We start from the raw sequence: 20296 nt of genomic DNA, 5'->3' as shown, positions 1-20296 counted from the left end.
CATTTAACTGAAGTCCCATTTTCCATTTAAAGACCCACTATATAATCTAATGACAGTGCCGTATCACATGGAAATTCAGAAGTTACCTAACAATGGTTTTCTGTTTTGAAAGAAAAAACAAGCATGAAAGCATAAATTTGGAACAAATTAAGTGTTCACTAGTCCTATATGCAATTTCATTTTCATAAAGGACTAACACAAAGACTTAAAGTTTGTCTTAAAATATGTATCTAAACATAAAAACTAGTCAATTAGTAGCTTTTTTCCTGGGGTGACATATATGATTCTAAAGTAAAGAAAGTGCATGGAAAAATGTAAATGTACTTTTAACAGCTTTAATCTTCCCAAAATTCCTACTCTTCAGTTTTGACGAACAATACAAGCTCTCTTGTGACTGTTCTATATAAGCACTGTATATCGCATTAAAACATCATGAGAATGTTCCATATACCAGTTATCACTTCTTAAAAACAAAACACAAAACACAAATCAAAAATCACTGAAGAAAATTTCAATATTGCCTCTCCAGAGATCACAACTTGTAATTCACATGCATGCCTTCCGGACTTCCAAGCATTTTTAAGCTATTTAGCTACTAACACTCCAGAACAATTTATCATCTTAGGAAAACTGGGTGTCAATATGCTCATTTTTATCTTATTTCCTTCAGTCCTAAAATGATGTTAAAAGAACTAGGAATTGCTCCCTCCCAGAATAACTTCTTTTTCTCTGCCACTAAATCATCATCAAAAAGCATCATTTAAGAAAAAAAATCATCACCACCACCCCCAAAATGAAGAAATATGGACAGTTACTAAGGTAACAATCTGATCATGCTAAATAGTTATCTTTAATAGCTGCTCTGCAAAATCAGTAATTTATGTCATGGACCCCTCCCGATAGTTCTTTCAAACTGACATGTTCAAAAAAAGACTAATTTAATATTTACTATCCCTTTACATTACCAGGTATCTTTACCATACTACCTACACCTTTAGCTTCAAAACACACCTTCCTCCTCCCAACTGAATTAAATATGGAGCTGCAGAACTCTACTAAAAATGGAGCTGCAGTCAACAGTCAGTATTCTGGGTTAGAGTTTTGTTTTAAGAGCAGGGCAACTTACTGCCATGTTTAAAATAGTACTGAGTAACACAATTAACAAAAAGGCACTTCAGGATGGACTGAGAGCTCCTGAAAGCATGACATGAGGCCTTCATGTTCAAGAGTCACAAATATATTCAGAGGAAAAAAATATAGTCAAAACCGGTATGGGAACCAACATACCTTTAAATTACAAGCAAACACTAGGGAAAACCAAAAATAAAATACAGAATTCTAAATAGCTCATCCAACATTCTGATTTTTATTAAATCTCCACATCACTTTTCAGTGACTTGTTAAAATTCCTTCAGTAGCTATAAATGGAGAGTATCTGTATGTCAAAGCTTTTCTTTCTGAGCATTTTTGTGTCAGTACCTGATTATTAGAAATGGATAGCCTGAGGGGAGAGAGCTTCCTCTGTTTATTATCTGCAATTTTTATTTTGGTGGCCGCTCCTTCACAATCCAATGTGATGTTCTGATTTTGAGTCTCCTTTTCTCTTGAAACATCCTTCTCTTTCTTTCCCTTCTTCCTTCTAGTTTCATATCCAGTATTGATGTTTTCTGTAGGCTCGGAACGTCTGAGAACGGGACACTCAGGATTTTCTTTGAGGCAAGCACAATCCACTTTGTATTTACTGCAAGTAATTAAATGTAAGGAGGAACATTAGATTAGCTTGTAAGGCAATGAGACCCTTCAATACTAAATCACTGATATTTCACATTAATCATCTGCTATAATGCAAACCAACCACATTAAAATGTCGGTGTCTGAAGTTTTCACCAGAATGTAAAACACTGCTGTAATTCAGAAACCTTATCTCTGGCTTAAAAGAAGTTTTGGCTTCTTTAGCTTTGCCACATGGAATTCTTTTAAATTCAAGGTTAGTATTTGCTTGAAAGACAGCAGACATCTTAAATCTGAGTGAATTCTTGGTGGAATTATAACCAACACAAAACGAACAGATGCATGGAAGTCGAAGTTCATCCTATATGCAAACATGGTGGACCCAATTTACAGCACAAGCACACCAAACTCAAGAGTCACTTTGCACAATTTTAAGCTCTAGGATACACAGGAAATGTTATTCAAACATACAACTGAAACAGGGTGTCAGCTACAGGTACTACACACAACTACTGTGTATTTTTAAGAGGAGTATGTCTACAGCTCCTAACAGTGCAGGGTATCTTGAGACAGTCTGAACCCATGCTGAGTACCACACATACCCTGTGGTCATACACAGTTGAAGTGAAGTGGAAAAGGCATGTCTGCACAGCACTGCACCCAAGCTGGCTTAAGAGCAGACCAGAGAAATGCAGTAATAAAAATACACAACTCTGCCCACACACACACATACTGTTCATTGTAAATACAGTGCCTAAGGAGTCTTGTGTTATTAAAACATGCAAGAAACTAAATGATACAAAACCAAAGCCATTCTGAATTGCAAAGTAATTTAATGAGCATTAGATGTATTTTAGAACAGCATTCTCAAATACTTACCAATTTCCATAATCAAAGTCAAATGCTATGGTAATCTCTGCTCCCTTTGGAATGTTGTGGATGGAGTAAATATAAAGATGAATTGTTCCATCTTCAATTACGTGCCTCACCTACAGTTAAGAGAATGTTATTATATTATAATAAATTACTTTCAAGTAGCTGTATAAAAATTGTAGGGATTGCTCAAATTATCAGGAATCTCAATGAAAAAGTGATTTCTAAGTAAATAAAACCTAATTTAACTTTCTGAATGTGCTCACCTCTGCATTTGGCGTACATGAACGCCTGATGAATCGAGCTTCATTTCCAAAAGTCCTTGCATCAACACACATTTCTAACCCATGGAATTTGGAGTAAAACAAAACAAATGGGTATGGCCTAAAAAACACACAAGAGAAGTAGAAATTTCATGATTCCTAAAGATGCTAAATAGTGCTTATTCTTATTAGCAATCTTCGTAACATGATGCTTGGCACAATACACCAAATTTGGAGCTCAATCTAAGAATGACATGGTTATATTTAAGCTTCATGATCTTAACTGGTACATACCCCAAAAGTATTCTCAGAATACCTCAAGATGGAGTTAGAACCCTGCACGATCTGCATAGGATCTAAAGGGAGAACACTAACAAGCAAGCACTAGACACGGAAGACACAAAGTTAAGGTTTTTCAAATTTCTTTAACTTTTCTTATGACAGGTACCAAAAGGAAACTCAGACATTTATATGCCACATAGAATCATTTAAAAAAATCTAAGACCTCCACATCCCTGCCTAACATCTGCAGCATTACTAGCACCAATCCTCCTGAAGGAAATGGGAATCCAAATGCAAACAAGCTTTAAAGTTCTGCTATTCCAAGTGCCAGGGAACCCTCCTATCCTTACTGAGCAAAAGGTCTGTGTTTTATATCTTCCAGCAGGCCTCTTGCAAATTCCCAAGTAGGTGTGTCCATGTGGCAGCACTGAAAACAATCCACAGGAAGAAGGAAGCAGTCACACACATCTCAGCAAACTAAGCAACCAGGGAACTCTGGCAGTAAAATGGACCCAAGCTGATCTGTTTCCAATGTCATTCTCAGCCTGACGGACTTAAAATCTGTTTCTCTCACAAAAGATAAAGCCTCTACACCATCAAATTATCAATTATTTTAGGATAGTAGAACTTGTCTCTTTCCTGGTTTAAGGTGCACAACTGAGAATGCAGGAATCCTGTGACAAGGGAATAAGAAAGAAAGAGAAAACTAGATCCTGAACAAATCTGTAAGGATACGCAGAAAACAAAGGCGGAGACAACATTCCATCTGTCATTACTTCTAGTCAGACAAGGCAAAAGGCAAGACACTGCTGGTAACTGAGACCCATTTCTATCTGAAGCAACAGTTTGGCAAGCAACATCTTAATAGTTATTTTAGTAAAACATTAGGAATGAACATACCTTTTAAAGAAATATCCATTAGCTTCAAATTGTTCTCTCAGCATGAACTTTCCTCTGTATTCAATAATAAGTGCATCAGGAGGCAAGTCTTTGGCAGCCTTTAAAATTTTCTTGTTTTTTTGCACATAACTCTGTAAAGACATAGATTCATATATAAATTTTCACCTTCTACCATTTGTCCATTATTATTAACAGCAGATTACACTTTCACATCTACTAAACAATTCCATATGAACTAAAAAGCCCCTCCTTTTTGTAATTAAACCTCCAGACTGAATCGACCAAGCTGTCCTGTTCCCCTACCGATGCTACTAGTTATCAATTTAGATACAAGGAATGCTCTAGCCCTAGTTCTCCAGGATATGGCTGACAACCAACATATTCATGTTCTCACAATTCAAGTACTGTAGCCTTTAGTGCACTTAACTCTCACCATTACTAGGATGAATTGCTGCATTGTTTTGCACAACACTTTCAAAAGGCTTCAATCTCTTCGAACAAAACAAAACATGCAGACATAAAACGACATTCACAATTCATTCAAGGAAAAACAGAACAGGAAAATAACATAATAATTTAAATTAAACAAAAAAGAATCCTGAGAGAGTTTCCAAATTCATTTTCATATTTTTAGATGGAAGGATGGCTTTTAATTAAAAACCAATACATACCCTGGCAATTAGTGAACTCAGACCTCTCATAACTGTCATCACCAATGAAAAAGGAAGTAGCCTCTATGTAGGCTCTGTAAGTAGGGATATTCCTCTAAGGAGGGTGTCCCATATGCCATGATGGTCTTTGAGAAAAAGAAGCAAAGATGCTTCCATTAATCTGCTACAGTAACTTACTCCTCAAGATTTCTGCTACAAAATGCTAAGTCTTTTATATGGCTCTGATTTTAAGCCTGTAAGTAACTGGTGAGTTACTGGTAAGTAAGGCTAGAAAAAGACATTGCACAATTTCTTCATGAATTAGCAATTACAGGATCCCAAGTTAAAAAAAAAAAATTCAGTATCAGAAACACCACCCATGAACATCCAGAACACTTACCACACCTTAAGAAAAACGTAGACAATGAACATCTTGATACACACATAGTAGGGGGGAAAAAAAAAATTCAGCTTCAATGATTCTTTCTACTCTAACCACTCCAGATATCCCTCGAAGAGAAACAGCAGCAAAGTTGACTAAAGTTGACTGTGCGTCAAAAGATGGTCTAAGGAAAATCCAGTGTTCAGGCTCAGACTAACACCATAGTTACTTTTAAGGATAAATGATATACAAGTGTAAACATAACCGGGGTGATACAGAATGCATAAAAATCAATTACAAGTTCTGAAAAATATGTTAAAATTCTGCTGCTTAGATCTGGTGAGACAGGGAATAGAAAGTGCATGTGAAGTCCCTGGGTGCTTTTGTGGACTTTTTTTGCGGGTGGTTGGTTTTTAGTTTGTTCGGTTTGATGTTTTTGAGTTGGTTGTCTTTTTTTACGGCACCTAATTTCATGGCACAAACACAGCATGCAGTAATACAAGGTACAACTCATTACCTCTACTGGAGGTTTGAAAATCAGATTGCTGGTGCTGACTTCTTTTTTGTCATTTCCATTGCCTAATCTGAGAGCTATTTTTTGTGCCTCCCTCTGGACACCTTCACTGTATTGGTTATTATTTGCTTCTTCATAACGATCCATCCATGCCTTGATTTTAGTTTCCCATCCAAAGTTCGAACTGTCAGTAGGATCAATCTCTGGAGCTGAGCCCTAAAAATTAAAGTGAGTGAACAGATATTAGAAGGTAAGATATTAAAACACAAAAAAAAAATTCTACAAGACACACAATGATGGACAAAGGTATGCCATCGATTTAAAGTCTGGGCTTTTTTAGCAAGTCTGGTATAAAACTTTGCATGACTTAAAAACAGTGAGTTAAATTCAGTCACATTACATTTGTCCTTTCAAGAATTTTATTATTTAGTAAGTATCACCCAAGTTCAAGTATACTTTCCCTCCTCAACAGCGATTCCCGCTCTTAGTGGGATGAGAATGGAGAGTGACATTATTTCCTCCCACAACTGCACTGCATCACGAATTGAAGTGCAGGAGTTGGAGGGTCACATCTCCCTGCCCACTCAGCTTTTGTGAACATATGCAAATACAGAGAACTCCAGCTTTTATTCTGCAATACACAGACTTGATTTTCCCCTTTCAACTTCAAAGATCATGCTGTTGTATTTTCTTCCGCTGCACAGCTTACTAAACTTTACTAATCATACACCTGCTACACTGAGATTGTGACTCTAATGTTACAGGTTTTGCACATAAAATTTTTCTCTCCTGATCTGCTCCTCACTATACAATTTTCTTCTGCAGTGCTTCAGATCCTTTCACTTTTAAAGAAAGTGCCATTGTACCTCCAGACCTCACAAGCAGCAGCCAGGCTGCAGCCAACCAAAGCTCCTTACGGACAGCAGCAGCCAGCCAACGCTCCCTTTTCTATCCACCTGAGCAGAGACACTATTAAACATTAATAAAACACAAGTAGTTCAGCAATTCAAATTACCTGTTTACATTTCTTTAGTGCATGAAGAAAACCATACACACAAACAGCATTTAAAAAGGTGTGATGCTAAGACAACCATGAAAAACAATGGAACCTTACAAGCACCATATTAAAAAACTCCCACAAAATTAGAGATTTTTCTTCCCCAATTCCATCTTCGCTGTTCCCAAGTCACATCTTATACATTTGAAGTCTAAATTGCATCCCACTTGTTTTTATATATACCAAGCATGTATGAACTATGGAAATACCTAGTTCTCACACCATGCACATTTTTATGTCCCAGAAAAATTTAAAGACTGCTGTAACACTTATCTCTTTCAAAGCAGACAACCCAACATGATTCCATCAGACTATGCCAGTACCAGTGAGTAAAATCCCACCAGATACACGAGTCCCACCAGGTATAGGTGGAGGTTTGACAGAGCAGGATCACTAACTTAGTTTTCAAATACATTACAGCCATTTCATTATTTTGCTGCTTAACAATTATGAAAAGCTGGAGCCACTAAGTTCGAATGAGACTTTCACTCAATTTTAGTCCCTTGCATAGCACAAATGAGCCCAAATTCACCAACTAGCTCTTGAAAACCACCTATTCTTGAAATAAGAATTTCCACTAATTATTTCAGTTAACTTGGCAGGACAAAGATGTAGTGCTCATACTTTAATTTAAAATCACTGTGATGCATATGTAATACATTAGTTAAGAAGAGACTATTGTAGTGCGTAATGTATAGTCCCAATTACACTCCTGATACTTATTATTTAAGTAATGTACAGTTAAGGTTTGAAACAAAAACCAAACAAAATCACATTACCTTTACACGTGAAGATTTCCTGGATCCTTCTCTAAATGCCTGGAATAAAATTAGATATTTATATTCACTGAAGGAAATACGAAGGAATTCAAAATCTGTTAATGAATTAACAACTTTTCAATTAAACATGCAAGATGCAAACAACAGAATAAACTACCCCGAAATCTCAAGAAGCTAAAAGATTACATCTCACAAAATGTGTTTTAAAAACCAATTCAGCATTCCAACCTAAGTGCACAGTAGCCAGGCACTATGTTTCTCCCACATTACAACTTGACTCTTTGGAATTTCAGAATCCAAGCCTACATATCAGAGGTAACAGAAGAATACATGGTTTGTATTCAGAAGAACAGTTTTGTATTCAGAATTGTTTGATTAAAAGCAAACATTTTACTAAAGATTTCCAAAAAGATATCAATAACTAATTCTAACTTTAAAGTTTTGAAGGACAGAATTCTCATCCAAGCAAATGAAATTAACTGCGAAATCCACTTGTTTAGGAAGTTCCATGTACTTTATTTCTTCACAAATATTTTGTCTTCACATATACTGTTTATACACCTATAGCTAAATAGTATAATGTATTTTTTTAAATCTAATTAGTTTAACAGCTAAGTTTCTGACAGCACACTTCCACACATTTTCAACTCAATTAAATGGAGATGGAGTCACATCAAGACAACTGGTGGCAAACATTTCTGTACTTAAAACCACCACAAATGAAGACTTTCAAGGAATTCTTCTTTGGGTATCCCAAATCTTTTTCTGCCCCACCTCTAACTATTACAAATATTCCAGCAAATACAATTCCTGTGGTGAGATTCCGCTTCAATTATAAAACTGAAATTTCCTAGGCAGGATATATTAACTTGAAATAAGGAGGGGTCATTGGGGTCGAGCACCTAGGAAGACTATAATTTACTGCACAGTCGTGCATTTGACACTAAATGAAGGTAGTAAAATAGCCTGATTTTTAAATTAGTGTCTCTTGGTAAGAAATGTCACATAGCTATAATTTATAAACCAGAGTAATAAAAGAAATTACATTCACTTACTTTTTTACATTTTGCTATGTTCTGTTCTTTCTCTCCACTTTTTTTCCTCTTCTTATCATTGACTTTTGTAACTCTTGTAGGAGTTAAAGTAATTGTTGTTGGTGTATGTTGATAAGCAGTATACAGTTCCACAGGAACCTCATCACCACTCTCTGTCGCACTGGTATCTCCATCTTTAAAACAGAGAATACTCTGTAAATGTTCAAGTACTGTAGAAAGAACATTCACTAGTTACTCCGCATCTGATTTCAAAACACAAAAATTCATACTGACAAATGCTCCAAGCACTCATATGCAAAATTCAACAACAGTTGCAACAGCATGAAAATGAAGGACCAATGAGAAACTGGTAATTAAGAGATGTTTGTAATGCGAGGTAAGCAAAAGGTACCAGATTAAATTTCATTCTTTGAATGGGATTAATGACCCTATTCCATTTTAAGCAAAATTAGAATCAGAACAAAGAAGGTAAAAAAAAGAAAATCTGTTAACTCATTCACTTATATTTAGCTTTTATTTGTAATATGGCATTTGGATTCTCTCAGATGACTGTATTCTAGAAGGGATTAAAATTAATGACTGACCAGCATTTCTTGTGAAGCTCAATTAATCATATGTAAGTCATAATCAACTGTTTCAGCTCCAATTTGCACCATCAAGTGCCTTTTTCTTAGGGCAAGTTTGTCATTTTAGCCAAAAGCCTTTTGTACTCAAAATCCCCTAACAGTAACATTCTGCTACTCAGGGAAGAGAAAAGAGGCGATCAGACAAACTGACAGATACTTTTTCTTTGTGCTGTGCTCTCACAGACCCAAAGGCCAAAGCCTGAAATTTAGCATACATCAGCATTTATGTCAGACAAACACATATCCCGACCTGAAAAAGGATTACCCTAGTTCTGTCAAGATGAAAGGCTGTGAAGGATGGGGAGGATTGGAAGAGAGATGATGCACACAGATAAGAGACTGCAGTTTGCACGTGCTCAGTACAGATTTTAGCAGCTTTTCTAAATATTCTGCCTTCAATAAATACCCTTCACACTAAGCAAAACTTCTCAAATGGCACCAGAAGCAGGCTTTACAAATACTTAATGAGTGCAGAGAAAACATTCCTCCTGATCTCAGAAGGATGTTGTCCTAATCAGTGCACTCAGCAGTCCTAATTCTTGAAACCTTCTTTACTAAATAAAGAACTCCAGCTACTGGTTACTCTAGATTTTTCCTGCTCACAACATTCCTTAACAGGATTCTTCTCTGCACAATAAACAAGCCCATTTTACCATTTTGGTTGTTCTTTTGAGCAGTTTATCAGGCACATAATTATACCTCATAAATTAGGAATTGATGTTTTCTCAATTTGTCTACATCTCTGCTGAGGACATTTCCTAAATGACTATAAAAAGCACACAAAAAGAAGAAATGTCTAATCAAAGAAGAACAGACAGCAGAATAACCAATGCCTGAGAAATAGAAACCTCAGGCCCTCTTGAAATTGTCAGTGTCTGTAGCCCATACACTGGAACCTACAGAATCATGATGTCACAGCCACACACCTCTCCCCTTGCCCCAAACCCCACAAAACACTGTCTTCCTTAAGGAAGCAACATTTCAATATTGTTGTCTACACTGTGTTCTAACTTACTGTAAAGAATAATTACCTCAACTGAACATATAATTACATGGAGTTGTTTTGAGACACTCCTTCCTAACCTACATAACCTGCTTTCACTTTGAAGAGCCTTGGTAAAGCACATTAAGAGGAGATCTTAAGTTTGCATGTCAAAAGCAAGATAACAAATGCTCCAAATTTCACAAGTTAAGGGCCCAGATTCATTTATCCATAAGCAGTAAGTGATCTTGACAGCATCAGTTTCAAAACCAAATAGCTTAAAGCAACATCCTTGTATAAGTCAGACATTTATATATTGCATCCTATTCAAAAATCCAAAAACCAAAACCCGAAACTAAAACAACCAAAAAAACCCTCCAAAAAACTCACCAACCATACCCAAAACATCCAGTATACAACTGAGTATGGGCTTAACAAAGGTTCTTGCTTCACTGAACCACAGCAGGTAACCCAATGCACAGCAAGCTGCACCAGAACTGGACTTTAATACCGAAAAGCAAAATCAACAACACGTCAGACAACCACATGCCCAAGAACGAGGGGCTAAAAATGTTGCCAGAAAAAAGCTGATGTGGTTACGCAGAAGTTTAAGACATGCAGTTTTCTACCATGTGAAATGATCATTTAAAAGCCCTTTTCTTGAAGCAAACCAACTCATCTACTGCTTTCTCCCCACTACTTACCTTTGGATGAAACACAGCTAAGCCAGCACCTCTTTAGAAATTGTTACAATAAAAATGTTATACTGTAAAGAATTCTCATATCTAAATGAAAAGCCCTGTTTTTATATCTATATATACACACACACTTACTCAAAGAGCATCCAAATAAGGAAATTTTACCTTTTATCAGTCACCTGTAACTTAGTAATAACTAAGTTACAAGTAACATTCTAATCCTCTTGAATATGGAAAAGATCCATTGAAATTGATGCCACTTTTACTTTTCCTACTTGAAATCATCTACAAAAACTGCCCTTTTTACTCATGTCTCACACAGTTGATACCCAACATCACTGAGTCCAACTGAACTGTACAGCAGTCATCGTAAAGTAGATTTTAGCCAAGCTGAATGGAAATTAAGAGGTGTAAGAACATACATTCAAGTTATGCATTATAAATCACAGTAACCAATACTGCACTTGGACCATGTTTTAGTCGAAAGAGGACCAGAATTTGCCTTTCTTTTTAACTCTGTTTTGATACTTTTGCATTATCATTTAGTATCTCCTTTCCCACTGAATGCATGTAACATATTTAGAACACTGATCATCAAGACCAAGGATGGTTAAACATTAACTTCAAAGGTAAGATCTCGTCAGCTCCTCCTAAGATTTTTAATCTCTCTCTTCCTATAAATTTACAATAAGTGATCAGATAGCGTGCCTACAAATCCCAACAGATTACTTCAATAGCTCAGATGATCAACTTCCCCTATCCTGCATGAAAATTCAAGTTCAACCTCACAGCATTATCATATCACTCGGCAAACTCATTAACTCCAAATAAATTAAAAATCTACTCGTTTTACTATTTCAATAGAATCAGCAAAAATAATTTAAAATTCTAAAAATTTTTAGAATTTATATTTGGTTGACCTAGTAGGTTAACCAAAACTTTCTTTATAAGCTTGGTTTTGTTAAAATGAAAACAGACAAAACACAAAATTATCGTGGTTTTACAAGTAGGTCATTAATGCCTTTAAGGGACTTTAGGCAACTTAGTACCAGAAAACACTAAGTGTCAACTGCACCAAGAAGCACAGCTGTGTCATACACCCCACATATTTTCTGAATGCGTATGACATGGGCAGCAGGACCTTATCTACATGGTATTTTAAAAAGAAATCTTAAAACATACATACACACTCCACTACTTCAGAGACATGATCTGTTACATTCAGGAGGATGACCTCCGCCCAAATTATTATTTTTGTAATAGAGTTTGAAAGTACCACCTACAATACATTTTGGTAATGGCCAGAAAGAACTCCTGACAAGTTAGGCCAGGTAAGTTTTGAAATCCTGTGAATAGGTACAAAACTGCTTTCATAAAATGCATAGACTTGCACTACACGTCACCTGATTATCAAAGGCAAAAACCCATCAAAATATCATTATTTCCTACATTGTATTACCTCTGTTTAGCAACTTTTCCCATTGTCCAAACAAACCTAGAGCCATACCAAAACACTCCCCCAATCCACATCCAACAAATCAGAATTAGGATTTCCTCCTGAAACTTTTCTTCCAGAAAGAAAGTAGACTTAGAAACCCTCTTTCATCCCAAAAGAAAAAACTTGAAGCTTTTCCATCTTATCTTCAGCACCTTACTCAAAGTAGTTCTAGTTATTATAAAAGCAACGTTGCTTATTATGAAACTTGAACACTGTTCAACAGATTGAAATATTCCTCACTGCTACAAAAAAAATGCAGCGCTGAAATACACCACAAGGAACTACAACAATTCTGATGTGATGTTATCTTGGTAACAATACTGTCAAGCAAAAGGCATTGATTTACTGAATCTTATATGCTGAAGGCTGTCAAAACTGCGGGAACCATGTATACACTCTTAAGCCTATACACTTTATTTATACTTATTTTACAACCTTTACTAAGGAAAGAGTTTAAAGTTATACTCACCTGACATATTTTCCCTTTTCCTTCGTTGCAACAGCACTGCTCTTTCTTTATCTAAACTCCTGAAATTAGAAAGTAAATCAGTGCATCCAAGTATTAAAACAGACCTCTAGTATTTCCCATTGACTATTACAGAATAAACAGTAAACTAACTGAATGTTCAGATACTTAAAAAAACATCAGTTGTGCACTGGTCCATTCCATTTGAGTTCAAAATCAACAAAACTACTTACCTGGGTTGGCAACGTTCACACAGATATATGTCAGGAATATGCTGTCTGTCAATCCCCATGCAGTCAATGTGCTGCCAGACACTATGAAAACACCAAAACAAAACCACAACTTTAAAGTACCATTTTAAAAACTGTGTACAATACAGAGAGAAAGCAAGCTGTTCTTTTTTGTCATTGTCATCTTTGCTCAGCTTCAATACTGCCTAAAACTACATCTCTCAATCACTGCCTTTGCGACCACTCTGCTAGCTGACTCATTTTCTCTTGGAAATTCTTCTCTAACATCAGAAATAAAATGGTAAATTATCACAATAGAGAACAAGATAGAGACAAATAACCTCAGCAACAAGACTTACACTGTACATAGCAACAAGTGGTTTGGTTTTTAAAAAAAAGATTCAACTTCCTTTTAGAAACAGGTACATGAAGTATTTTCATTTTTATGTATCGAAATACACACAAAGATAGGGTTTGATTTCTTTATATATCTTAAGAGAAAAATAAATACACATTTTTATACAGACTTATAAACTGGTAGTACTGATGTGCAGCTTTGAAAGAGCTTTAACCATTTCCCAGACACAGGGAAGAGAGACTGCTTGCTAGACCGAAGGCCTAGCAAGAAACTACAGAAACGGTATTTTATACCCATCCCTACATTGCTAGAAGGATGAGGGACACAAAAATAGTTATCTTCCCACTTGGAAAGAGTTGCAGTAAATTCACAAACTCCTCACAGAAAATCTCTTCTTCAAAGGGGAAAAAATCATCTACATGGTGATGGTCTACAACTCCACTGCCAGAAAAACATCTTAATGCATTTCAAAAGGAGCAAGAGAATCAGAATCAAGTACCATCAGAAACTACTAACAAGCCTGTTACATAAGCAGACAGGAGAATGGAGCTCAAAATAACACTCCAATTAGCTGTAACTATAATTTTATACACAAAAATCTAAGAAATTCAGCAGCATTTGTTAACCATACTGAATATAAAAGTACAGCCTAATTTTGAGTAGAAACGTGAGATTTGTCTTCTGTTAAGTATATCAGCTCTAAAATTTTCTACGCTTATTTTTCCAACTCCAAGTATTTAACAGTAGTCCCTCATTATACTATGATCATGTAGGCGCTTAAGCATAAACTCAGAAGTCTAAACATTTAACTTCACCTTCTCCAATAAGAATCCAGGTTAGTCTTCTCAGACTTATTAACTAAATCCTTTGAAAATTAAAGAGCTGTCAGTAAGATCATGTGCAGAGAAACCAATATTTGAGAAGTTTCTTTTACACTATTTTGTATCCTTCAAGTTCTTTGATTTACACATACGTAATTCACCAAGATGCTTTATTACTCAGACCATGCAGATTAAAGAATGCCTAGGTCTTTATTTTACCATACCACCAAATAACTTGGGACAGAGTACCACACACATCCTTTTTAGAGGGGAAAAAAGGTACACCCTTACTAAGCAGCAAAGCACAAGTAAAGGCATGACCAAATTAATGGACAGTCAAGACTGATTTGAATAAATTATAAAATAGTCACTGGCCTTAACTGACTACCTTGCCTATAAGAAAACCATATAACCTTTAAGCACTTCTCTGATGGAAGGAAATTTCTTGTGACTCAACATAATTAAAACACCATTTAGTTACATTTACTTTCAGTGCAGTGGGAAGATTCAAGTAATTTTTACTTTTTAAGTTATTTTAATATTCATTACCTGCATTTGTCACAACAGATCATATATCCATCATCATGTGTAAAGCCACAAATGCATCTGGTAATATCCGTTCCATAGCTTCCATCCTCTGATGTACTGATGGTAGTAGCACTGGAGGTCTCATCAAAGTTGGGAGTGGTAAATATGCCTACTTCATTCTTGCTTATAAGCACTGATGGAGGAGGAGAAGCTGGAGGCGTTGGAGGAGGCCGAGCACCATAGTTATGGTCCTAGAATTTTGTTAAAAGTTAAGTTCTTGTAAATACTCATACACTGATGGTTATTCAAGCCAAAATGTAAGAATTCGTTTGGCAAAGAACTTTGGGTTTCTGATTTTTTTAGTAAAAGATGAAGATTTCATTTATGTCACAATTCAGTCTTATTTTCTAACTTCTCAATTATGTCGTACATTTAAATGCACTATGTTCTGTATTCTGCTTCTAATTGGCCATTTCTAGCCAGCTTACCCAACTCCCAGTAAGATATAGAAATATAAGCATAAATCAGTTTTTCCAGATAAAAAAAGGTTTTTACGTAATATTTTTTGTACAGAATACTTAGCACAAACTTACTGCATAGGGCAAACCAATGTAACTGTGTGAGTGCGAGCTGCTGGTATACAACTGGTGTGGATAACTGTTCGATTTTTCAACTACCACAGGGCTAGCTTCTACTGATTCTGGTCTGCAAGGCAAAAGACAGATGAAGAACAAATGCAATTAATATGTAATTTATAGAAATTAATTGGAGATACTTGCTGCATAACTTCTAATTAATTCCCTGTCAATTCTGTTTAAAGGAGCATAAGGGGCAGGGAAAAATTTGCACCCCACACCCCCAGTAGTCCCCTCAATTAAAAAAAGACAAAAAAATAAGGGAAAGAAAACAAAGGGAAAAAAAAGCTCTAACAGAAGCTGCAGAAGGGAATTCTGCCCAAGGACTGATGCTGGAATTCCGAGCGCAGCACGGCGATAGAGCCCTGCAGTGACACACAGCGGCAGTGGCAGGGCACCACCCATACTGACTGCTTCCACAAGCAGCAATCCTAACCAGGGCATATTATCTAAACAAGGCTGTTTCTATTGATTTATCTTTAAATAGAAAGAAAATACTGATAACAATTTGCAAGAAGTTTAGTAATCAAAGGCAATGACTTCTCCGACACACAAACTAGGGTTTATATGCAGTAAACCACAACATAAAACAAGAAAGATAAAGGAATACTGAAACAGGAGCACAAAATTTACACCTTCATGACCTTTCTCCAGCAGTTATTCACATGTGCATGACAGAGATAACTTGCAGTTTTTTCGTTGTGCCTTATGATTCTATCATACTAAGACAAATGATTCCAGGTTACCTAAAGTGGGGGGGGGATTTAAACAGTGAAAGGCACCACAAAATAACATCTAAAACTGAAGTGGTCTTGACAAACACACAAATCAGGTCTGATTCGCTTTTCTGATTTTATTTTTATTATGAGTGAATTCTAGTTCCTATCATGTATCTTACTAATTCCTTGAGCTGATTTTTAAAATAAACTTGGTATTTCTGAATCTCAAAATAGATATTGATGCATTTTTTTCTTAGACATTAAGATACTTAGTAGAGGCTTTTTTGCTATGCCATGAAGCCACAGTAGTTTGATATAAAAGGACACCAGCAACTTAAATTTGTTGGTAACACTTTTTGGAAAAAGTATAATTAATCATTAACTTTCTGAACAAAATGCAGTATTTTCACATCTATTTGAAAGTGTCCTACTAAAGGTTTTGTGGCCCATTTCCTCTTACGAGCTTTTTCCCATGTGAGGTTGCTACATGCTAAAATTGTTTAAAAAGAAGCTAGTTAAAAGCACTGCTTGGGGAGGGCTTTAGTTTCTAGAGTCCAAAGAAAAAATCTTTTAAAAGATTAATGTCTCCAACAGTCATCAGCTGCCTTTTTTTGAGAGTAAGCAAACACGTGAGCACACAAATCATGAGAAGTACTAACATTAGACTAGCATTAGACAAACCAACTCTGACAGCACTTGCTCTTCGTTACCCCAGAAACATCCTCATTTACTCTTACACCCCTTCACAACTTGAAAATACAATTTTATTTGGAGCTTTTTAGAATTAATTTCTAGAAGCAGCTCAGAACTTTAGCTCATGACTGAAAAAACACAAAAGATGAAAAAACTGTGCCTTTCCAACTGACTTGCCATTATCTATTTACCAAGACAACGCATTTGTGCAGTAATCATATATCTTTTCTGTCATCCAGTAATTCTTCTGATGACCTAGCAAACCAAAAGGCCAGTGAATGAGGCATTAGTTATGCATCCATCATGGCTAGGGCAGAAATTAGCTTCTCCAACACAAGCAGGTCTTGACCATTGCATTACTTCTACTGCTACTCTTCACCATTTCCCAAATGGGAAAAGCAGTAGCATGGGTACTCTTATCCACTCTGCCCTCAATGCTCAGCATAGGTCTTGCTGGAAAACACTGTTTTCAGAGCAGGAAGGCTTAGTAATAAAGGACAGGCAGGAGGGGATTCTGGTACAATCCATCCAGGCTTAATTTAGGAGCTTCCTTCATTAAAAATAAGTATTACTATGACCTAAATACCAGCTACCTAAACACAGGAACATTCAGTGAAAGATACCAGAAAGAAAGTGTCATAAAAAGAGAGGTTGTGTATTTCACCGACAACAAAAATCAAGAAGATACTCTAAGTCTCTTGCAAAATATGAGGCAAGACAATACACCCTACTGCCTACATACATTTCTTATCTACTCTAGCAATTTATAAACCACTTAAGAGAGTAAAATTTAATATTAAAGGCATAACAGTGGTGGGAAGCAGCAGTGTAAAGCTTCCAAAAACATTTGTTTATCACCAACTGTTTTAAACCCTCATAAATCAGACTCAGAGAACAATGTTAGTAAGAAGAAAGCACAGCTTTACTTGAACAAGGAAAACCAGAAAAAATGTTGGAAAAAAAATCAGGTGATACAGAAAAGCAACTATTAAAACAATTGTAACATAAATACAAATTTGGAGCACTATCAGCTTTCAGTAAAATTTTTTTCAAATGCTTATCCAGGCACAGATCCTATTTTCAATTATAACAGATGCTCACTAGAGCTCTGAATGTAACTGTTACTGTTCCATTTGTCCACTCTACTGGGCTGGGGAAGAAGGGAAGAAACCAAGAAATATGGGAAAGAGTTGGAAGAGCATTCACTGAAGCTAGAAATGAACCATTGTAGGTTTCCTTTACAGTGAACAGAAAAGTGATGCAGACCCCATAAGCAGTTCAGAATGAGTACTGTTTTTCCACAGAGCCACAGACAGAATTAACTCTGGCAGACAGGTCAATGAATTCCTTATTACTACTGGTTTTGCCAACCATGCGCATGACCTTAAACAGAAAACATGCCCTCTATACTACTGTCTGTTTAAAGGTCAAGCCCTTCTTCTGAAATAGACATCTCAGAACTGGATAGCTTTGAGAAGAAATGCCTCTTGGCAAAATATTTAATTGTACAGATGATTAAAGCATGAGATACCACCTAATTTAAAAATCCAGTTTTACATTTTTTTGGGCTCAAGTATCAAGGCCCAAGCAGCAAGGCACTAACTACTGTACTACAGAAAAACACCCCCTAATCTGACCATTGGCGTTCTTACATGCATCCCAGAGAGCAAATTTTGAGAAAGAAAAAGTGTAAGCATTCAGATCTACAAGAACACTATGATGTTTTCCTCGCTTGTATTTTTGAACATTAGCCAGTTCTGTAAGAGACTAAGGTACTAAGCCTGTCAGCCTTCTGATTATACCACATTTTTCAGCTCCACCTCAAACAACTCCAGTCTTACTGTGTAACTAAGAAAGATATTTATGGTATTTTTGGTTTTCATCAAAACTGCAATGTTTGTATTACAACACAGTATATGTGAAGTTTGACAAAATTTTGATAGTATTTCCTAAATAAACAAACATTACTGTGATAAACTGACCATGGTATTTTGCTAAAATATCATATGTATTTTTTAAGCATTGTGGTCAGCAATTCAAAACTCTGCAAAATATTCACAAGGAACAAAATGCTCCACAAAAAAGCTTTCGACATGCTCTTGAGCTGCAGTGATTTAAGACATTCCTGTACCTGAAAACAGAAATACAGTATTTTCTCTAATCAATTAAAACCGCAAAGATGCCTGTATTTAAAAAAAGAAAACAACTCGACAGATTTTTTATTCTGCAAGTGAAACAATTCATGTTCTGGATCATTTCCTACTGTTTGTAGTTAAAATGGAAACAAAATATTCTGCATGTTGCCAGCAGATGGCAATAGTGAGAAATTAAAACCAACACATGAGACCAGTTACGAGACCAGTGTCTCAGTCCTGACACACTTACAGCTAACTTACATTAAGAGAATCAACTGGCAGCAATTCAAAGAAAGTCAGTTCACCTCTAAAACGTGATCCCCCCACTCCTCTCCTTTTAAATATTGTTTTGTTTCTGACCATTGAATAATAATAAAGTATTTTTAAAAAAACCAAAACAAAACAACAAACCACCATTTTTGACTAGTACCCGAAATAAAATCGGTTAGAATTTGGGGCCATCAACCATTTCTATAAATACAACATTTCTATAGATACTCAAAGGGGAAACAAAATCTCACTAGAACTAAAATGTTCAAAGGCAGGTGGGGTATCCAAGCTTTAGGCTGTGAAAACCTAGCTAATAGTAATTCCTGAAAACATGTCTAAAACCCAAATGCAACCTCAGCAACATCAATCAGCCACAATCCAGTTTGATAGGTCTAATTTTCAAGGAGTTCAGGTTTGTTTTCTGTTTGTACCAGGACACCTGAACAGGGTCTAGCTGAAGGTCATCTCAGATAAAAGAATACAATACATTTTGTTTGAGAAACAATTGTCTCTATTCCAATACACTTTATTTAACCAAACACATTTGACAGGCTTCAAGACCTAGACAACAAGAACGAAGGACTGCTTCCCTACCAAAGAGTGGGTTCTGCTACCTAAGCACCTTGTAGCAGGCTCTACAAGTACAGGCTGGCCTGATATTATCTGTACTTAAGACTACACCAATGCCCCTTTTCTCCTGGATACTCAACTCAAATACAGTGATCTGTACACTGTGATTGTGAGGTTTATTATAAAGGCCTTCCCTCTAAAAAACAAGTACAGGTATTAAAACCAAAAAGCGGTATCATCAACGTCATTTCCCAAAGTGTACCTTATCCTCTAAGCTACACTAGCACTGTCTGAAGCCAGGAAGCGCATTTTGAACCTTCAAAAGTGCTCTGCACACTGTTCCAAGGTCCTTACCACGTAGAAGTCACACACACTCATCTTTAGTAAGATCTACAAGTTCAGGCACAGTTTGTGTGTTTTGACTACGATGGCACTAAGATCTATCTGGAGACCCCGTTTAAGTACATGTAACGTAAAAAACAGTATTTCAGACATTTAAGATGTTTAAACCTCTTGGTAGATTATTCCACACACAGCTATTTGATGCAATTATTAAAATAGTATGTGGAACTATTAATCAT

General features: G+C 36.1%; 1 protein-coding gene across 4 annotated transcripts in view; it reads right to left on the bottom strand.

Moving 5' to 3' along the window:
* The window catches only part of KMT2E (lysine methyltransferase 2E (inactive)), a 56934-nt gene that overhangs the window by 16282 nt on the left and 20356 nt on the right, over window positions 1–20296 (bottom strand). For 3 of the 4 annotated variants that reach the window (XM_085040436.1, XM_085040427.1, XM_085040441.1), the window contains 11 exons: window positions 15287–15398; window positions 14715–14944; window positions 12990–13070; window positions 12760–12818; window positions 8487–8659; window positions 7432–7470; window positions 5599–5811; window positions 4050–4180; window positions 2871–2988; window positions 2611–2720; window positions 1480–1741 (listed from right to left, as the gene is read on the bottom strand). In XM_085040436.1, coding sequence (XP_084896562.1) covers window positions 1480–1741; window positions 2611–2720; window positions 2871–2988; window positions 4050–4180; window positions 5599–5811; window positions 7432–7470; window positions 8487–8659; window positions 12760–12818; window positions 12990–13070; window positions 14715–14944; window positions 15287–15398 — 1528 coding nt within the window. Of the gene's footprint in view, window positions 1–1479; window positions 1742–2610; window positions 2721–2870; window positions 2989–4049; window positions 4181–4720; window positions 4846–5598; window positions 5812–7431; window positions 7471–8486; window positions 8660–12759; window positions 12819–12989; window positions 13071–14714; window positions 14945–15286; window positions 15399–20296 lie in introns of those variants that run through there. The other variant, XM_085040448.1, reaches the window with a different exon arrangement.

This window comes from Lichenostomus cassidix, chromosome 1Aa, assembly GCF_008360975.1.
Source record: "Lichenostomus cassidix isolate B80296 chromosome 1Aa, HeHo_3.0, whole genome shotgun sequence".
NCBI classification, from domain to species: domain Eukaryota; kingdom Metazoa; phylum Chordata; class Aves; order Passeriformes; family Meliphagidae; genus Lichenostomus; species Lichenostomus cassidix.
This window is presented reverse-complemented; position numbering and strand designations above follow the sequence as displayed.